Source organism: Grammomys surdaster, unplaced genomic scaffold (genome assembly GCF_004785775.1).
Source record: "Grammomys surdaster isolate TR1022 unplaced genomic scaffold, NIH_TR_1.0 791, whole genome shotgun sequence".
NCBI classification, from domain to species: Eukaryota; Metazoa; Chordata; class Mammalia; order Rodentia; family Muridae; genus Grammomys; species Grammomys surdaster.
The window spans coordinates 1-6,531 of NW_021605210.1; the positions used below are offsets into that span (position 1 = coordinate 1).

Sequence of the window (6,531 nt, forward strand, 5' to 3'; positions counted from 1 at the left end):
GTCAATTCTTGAAAGACAACTTATGAATACATAAACTAGGGGCTTAAATCTAAGGTATTTAATTTGAGACAAAGTCTCATTATGTAGCACTGGCTGTCCTGGAGCTTGATTTGTTGACCAGGTTGGCCTCAAACGACAGGGATCTCATGTCTAAAATGCAGTGGTACACTTTTAGAAAACTCATTTTATTGCCCATAAATCGCACTACCCCATCCAAGTCTCCCTATATATCTCAGGCTGGCCTGAAGCTCACTATGTCACCCAGGGTTGCCTGACACTCAGTCTCTCAAGTCCTGGGATCACAAGGCATGAGCTCTAGTGCCTGGCAGAGTGACACTAGGAGAATCAGTTGTGACGTAGGGATAGTGTGATGCTTTGTATATACTTGGCCCAGGAAGTGGCACTATTTGGAGGTGTGGCCTTGCTGGAGTAGGTTTGTCACTGTGGGTGTGGGCTTTAAGACCCTCATCCTAGCTGCCTGGAAGTGAATATTCTGCTAGCAGCCTTCAGATGAAGATGTTCAACTCTCAGTTCCTCCTGCACCATGCCTGCCTGGATGCTGCCATGCTCCTGCCTTGATGATAATGGACTGAACCTCTGAACCTGTAAGCTAGCCCCAAATGTATGATGTCCTTATAAGAGTAGCCTTGGTCATGGTGTCTGCTCACAGCAGTGAAACCTTAACTAAGAGAGGTGGTAATAGTAACAATACCTATACAAGGAGAAACTCAGATGACTAAAAGAGATAATGTGAGGTAAGACTTGGCATCATGCTTGGCACACAGTCAGAGCTCACGGAGATTCATAAGCAGGCCCTTCTTAGGAGGCTTCCAAGAGGGCTCTTTAGAAGTTCTAGTACTTGCTGCTTGTGGTGGTTCTGACTGTAATCCTATCACTCGGGAGACAGAGACAGGAAGATTTCTGTATACTCAAAGTCAACCTGGGCTATGTCGTGAGCTTGAGGCTAGTCTGGGGTACATCACAAGATCCTATTTCAAACAAAACTTTCCCCCAACACTCCCTCAGTATTCTTTAAAGATTGAGAAGTCCTGTCCTGGAGATATGATGTGCAGACTGTACTCTTCAGTAAGACTCATCTAATATCTTTGTGCAAAGTGCAGACAACCAAGCTCACACTGCAGTGAGACCAAACGCGAGCATGCTCGAGAATCACTTTTTCTTTTTCCTCCAACAATACAAGACTTTTGGAGGTCAATACAGTGCATTTCCATACAGTTTTCCAAGAGGCCACTTTGTCCACAGGAACAGATCTTGTAACAACCAACTTCCCCTGCAGAGGATGGCACCTGGATCAGTGTCCCCTGGCGGACAATGAAGTCAGAAGCTTCTCCCAGTTTGCAGCCTGTACAAAAATACACACAAGAACAGGACAATGAACTGATAATACTGTCCTATGACAATATTTCATATTAGACATACTTTATAGATGTCTTCCAGGACTGTGTAGCTGTTAAAGATTGCAAGATTATGTTACAGAGCTGGAGAGATGGCTCAGCAGTTAAGAGCACTGGCTACTCTGCCAGAGGACCCAGGTTCATTACCCAGCACTGACATAGTGGTTCATAACCTTTATTGCTCCAGTCGACCTCACACCCTCTTGTGGCCTCTGTGGGCACTACACTCACATGGTATGCATATATAGATGCGGGTAGAACACTCAAACTCATAAAAATAAATATATATTTTTAAAAAAGATTATGTTATATAACTTTTACCAAAATAAGAAATTTCTTTTGTTCACTGGTCAAAAGATATAACCTCTCAAATGAAAATTTCATGTCTTATGGGTGATTAAGGACATGTACCCCAAATAATTTAGTACAAAAATACTATGAAGATACATAGCTTTGGCCAAGTACAGTAATATACACCTGTACTTCCAGAACTGGAAAGCTGAGGCAGAAGAATGGCTTGGGCTACTGTGTAGTGAGACCTTATCAAAAAATAAACAAACGGGGACTGGAGAGAGATGGCTCAGTGGTTAAGAGCAATGACTGCTCTTCCAGAGGTCCCAAGTTCAATTCCCAGCAGCCACATGATGGCTCACAACCATTTATAATGAGATCCAATGCCCTCTCCTGGTGTGTCTGAAGACAGCTATATACAGAGTATATACATAGAATAAACAATTCTTTAAAAAACAAGCAAGCGACAAAAGCACAGCTTTCTATTTCTGTGGCCTAAACATATTTGAAGAAATGATAAAATGTTTTAAATAAAATACATAAACTGCCTATTTTTAGACTAATTTTGGGCAGGACAATTTTTAGTGATGGAATATGAGCATACTACTATAAATTCAAAGAAAACTTGAGTATTTGGATGGGATTAAGGAAAACCCATTTTCAATTTATCATAAACTGGGGTTTCTGAGTTTAACAAAACAGTTTGGAACTGTTCTATATTACATATTGTAGAGTAGAGATCTTGCCATTTTCTTGGTGAAGAAAGCACTGGCTGAACACTAACACAATGGCAAAGGACATGAAGCAGCAGTCTGAGGTGGAGAACAGCCACTATCTCCTTCAGCTGGACTCATTGCTGCTTGGTAGCTGACACACTATCATGTTATTCAGGCAGACAGTCCTTTAGACTCCATGCTGAGTCAATCTTTTGCTCCTTTTTTTACTTGAGCAACTGACAGAGAAAAGGATTATCAAAATCCCCCGTCTCTGTCTCTGTCTCTGTCTCCCTTAGTTCTTAGAGGTCTCCTCATGTAGCCCTGGCTGTCCTGGAACTCATTATGTAGCCCAGGCTGGCACTGCACTCACAGATCCGCTGGCCTCCAGTGCTAGGATGAAAAGGGTATGCCGCCATGCCCAGCTGTCTCTATCATTTCCACATAACACTACTCTTATTTTTATTGAAATACAGTGTCATGTTGCTTAAGCTGGCCTCGGATCCAGTGTGTAGCTGGGATAACCTTGCTCTCCTGCTGACACTTCAGCATTTTGTGGTGCTGGGGACTGAATCCCAGGCTTTCCGCATTAGGCAAACACCACTGTAGAGCTACATTTGCAGCCTTACAGAGGTGATAAGTATCGTAGAGAGCATGGTATTTTCTCCATGTGCTACAGAGAAGAGAAGAACGCCATGAACAATGTTTTTCAAACATTACAGCACGGAAGAACAGGTACAAGTGGTTGGCTGGAGCTTCTCTTTTGTTCTATAGTCAAGAACCCTGTAACTCAGTATGACAGTTATGTTGGTATTGATAGCATTAGTTTTCAATTTAAATGACAACTGAAATTTTATGTGTGTTGTGGTAATTACTTAATCTCAATCAGGGGTTCTTGCCTTTGATCATTTAGTTCCCAGATAAAAGACATAACCTTTGTATTTATGATAAGCCTTTAAAACACTATCCTCCATGCTATTATGTCTACTTCCCTGTTAATAACCCTGAGACATGACTTGTCATGTTCTACCCGGGCCACTCTTACTCTGATTAGCCAGTTCTCACTATCTCTTACCCCATGGCATCTTCTCCTCTCTCCATCTTTTCTTTTTCTTCCTCATGGTCTCTGCCCCGGTCCTCAAGCCTGGGAACCAAAACCCCACCTACCCCTCTTCTGCCCAGCTATAGACAATAGTTTTAAACTAAGGAGCAAAGTTACACAGCATCACTTCGTGTACATGAGGATTTTCTCATCCCGGGGGCAACCGGACCTTGGGAGCCAGTATTTAGCATTACAACACATAGTAACAAACCAAATATCAACATATGTGTCTTTGTTTGCATAAATATTTTTTGTAGGAAAATCCTTAAACATTACATAAAAAGATAGCATAGAAAACGTCCCTGGAACCTGGGTGTAAGACAACTCCTCTAAGGAAGCTTCTAAGGAAGCCATGTCCCATGCTCATCTCACTCACAGCCCCCATCTCTTACCTTGAACACACGAATACGGAAGGCAGGGATCTCCAGACGGACACCCCTTTCGGTTCACTTCACAGAGCTCATTGGCTGGGCAAGGATTTGGATTACAGGGATGAGTCACCTCTTCTATGATGTTACCTAAAGCACTTGGCCCTGAAAACCACAAAACTATCAGTGTAACCAATCTAAAAGAACACCACGTCTTCAAGTTACCTAACTTCATCATGGCTGGAGTAGACAGAGTTCACAGGCAGGAAGCAAGGCCTGAGTCTAACCAGCCCTAACTAAACATTTGGATTTTTCATTTGTCAGTTTATCACAATGCACCCAACCATTCTCTTACTAATGGGGACCTACAGTACAGCTGGCAGGTCCTGGATACTAGATACACTAATGAACAAAACAGAGAAGCTAACCTGGAGTTACTATCTGGAAGAGAATAAGATAAACTCAGATAACTTCAGTGGCCAGCAGTTCAGAGATTGGACATATTTGGGGTATGGCAATCAAATACATGTTTATGTGTAAGAGGGGTCATTTTTCACTTTAAAAATAATAAATGTCAATGTGTTATGGAGACATGAGCCCATAACACAATCATATCTACCCTCCAACATCCTGGCAAGGCAGAGCAGCACTTCAAGCACAGGGGGTATTTAAAGAGAGTGCTACTATTCATGCTGGAGCATCGTCCAGCTCCTGCTGCTAGCATTTTCTTCCACACACACTGCTGTAGGCTGCTAGCACCATGAATGTATTAAGGTGCTTACCTGATGCCCAGCCTCACTCGGCTCCGAGACTTACAGAGACAGGGGCTGTGGAGCCTTCTCACTCAGCTCCATCACTCTGGGGAGCTTTACCTGGAACTTGGGAAGGGATCTTCCCAAGGTCACAGGGGTAAAAGCTAGGGCATGTACCACAGTCTCTCTATCCTGAGAGCCCAACAGATACTGTCAGTTATACATTCACCACCCTGTCTTCCCTACTTGTTTAGTAGATTCTTAGTTTTATTCAAGGTGGTCATAGGCTCAAAGCTAAAAAGACCACACACCCAAGTTTTCCATACACTTGTAAGCGTTCCCTGCAATTAAGGAGAAGTCTCCCCCCCCCCTTCTCTTTTGCCAACTGGAGTCAGTTGGATAAAACACCAGCAGCCACAGCAGGACAATAAAATGCAGGGAGTAACTGAGCAGAGTGCAGAAAGGCTGAGAAGCCTGCATTCCTGATGCTGCACCACCATAAACATCCTGGCCTACTTGCTTCTGAGCTTTCCTGTGCTTCTTCTAACTGTTCTGTTATTGACAGTTGGGCTTAATCCTAACTGGAAAAGAAGCAACTAGGCTCCTCTGTTGGCCAGCCAGCTTATGCCACTGGCGCCCCCTGGTGGCAGCCCAGACACTAAGGGCATGGTCTCTGACACTGGTCTCACTGCTGCTAAGGAGCTCTTTCTGGAATTCCTCCTTCAAGGAGGTACCAACCTACTGCCTTATCTATTGGCAGAAGTGTCTGGCAGGGAGAAACTAAAGTAGTGAGACAAGTTCCACTTCCCCGTGCGAGCCCAGGGGAGAGCTCTTTCTTCTCTTCTCTATTGGGTAAGTCCAAGCCAGGCCTGGCTCAGGTCCTGATAAACGGATGACAAACGCTGACAGCTTCCTAGGGGAAATTCCACTTTCTGGGCACACCATGACTTCTGATGATACTGTCCTTTGCTTTGATCTTTACAATTCCTGACTAGTAAATAGTTCATATTTCCTCCAAAAGATAAAATACAACTTCTGCTTACACATTTAAAGACGACAATGACAAGTTGACAGGATCTAATCACTTAGGAGACAAAACTCTGAACCCCTGGGTGAGACATTAGCCCTGCCCTATGTGATGGCACCATTCCATTAGTTGGGGACCTGACTGAAAAAATGAGTTGAGCACAGCCTCTGGCTTCCGAATGCCTGATGCTCTTGCTTCCCACTCCTGTTGCCATGGTTGCCCCCTGTACCCTTGAACTGTGAGCCAAGTAAACCCTTCCTCCATTAAAATGCTTTTGTTGGGTATTTTTGTCACAGCAACAAGAAAGTAACTAATGCAGATGGTATCATCGAACAATAGTTCTCATCCAAGGCAGGGAACAAGAGCAGAGGCCGTGAAACAAGCACATGAACTCTAAAACCAAACCCACCCAGTACTTACTGAGGTACGGATCCAGAGGTATACAGTTCTCCAGGTCATCTGCAGGGGACAGAAACTCACAGATACTTTCAGCCGTGTGGTCTTCAGGGAATTTATTCTGGTCTCCACATTTCTTGAGAATCTCTACACAATCTGATCTTAAAAGAAAAGAGAACATTTTGGATTCATGGCTCTGCCTCATGTTGTCTGGTCAAAACTGTCTCTGAAACTTCTCAGAAGCTTTTGTTATATTTCAGAAGTTCTCCCAGCTGGTTAGGACTAAGTCTGGTCCAAGGGCAGTCACAGTGAACTTCCAGCTACACAGTAAATCCAAAGCCTAACTTCCTGTAATCTGAGACCAAAGGTCTCATTCCAGATTTACATTTACTGCTCCAAGCCTGGTGTAGCTTCTACTGCCTTTAAAGGAAAGTGAGCTAGGCTAGTCTGTCTTGCAAACTGTAAGC

The 6,531-nt window shown here is 43.7% G+C and overlaps 1 protein-coding gene across 1 annotated transcript; it reads right to left on the minus strand.

The window, feature by feature from the left end:
- Positions 1-599: 599 nt before the first annotated feature.
- Positions 600-6,269, minus strand: LOC114633899 (reversion-inducing cysteine-rich protein with Kazal motifs-like). Its single transcript, XM_028782498.1, has 3 exons — positions 6,089-6,269; positions 3,914-4,054; positions 600-1,363 (listed from the first exon to the last, which is right to left on the minus strand). Exons 1-3 carry the CDS (start codon positions 6,267-6,269, stop codon positions 1,098-1,100), a joined length of 588 nt encoding a protein of 195 aa, XP_028638331.1. The 3' UTR covers positions 600-1,097.
- Between the last annotated feature and the right edge of the window lie 262 nt (positions 6,270-6,531).

Coding starts and splice junctions, on each gene's coding strand:
- LOC114633899 (XM_028782498.1), bottom strand. CDS start 6,269: ATGAGGCAGAGCCATGAATCCAAAATGTTCTCTTTTCTTTTAAGATCA. Junction 4,055..6,088: donor ACCTCTGGATCCGTACCTCA/GTAAGTACTGGG, acceptor TGTGGTTTTCAG/GGCCAAGTGCTTTAGGTAAC. Junction 1,364..3,913: donor TCCGTATTCGTGTGTTCAAG/GTAAGAGATGGG, acceptor ATTTTTGTACAG/GCTGCAAACTGGGAGAAGCT.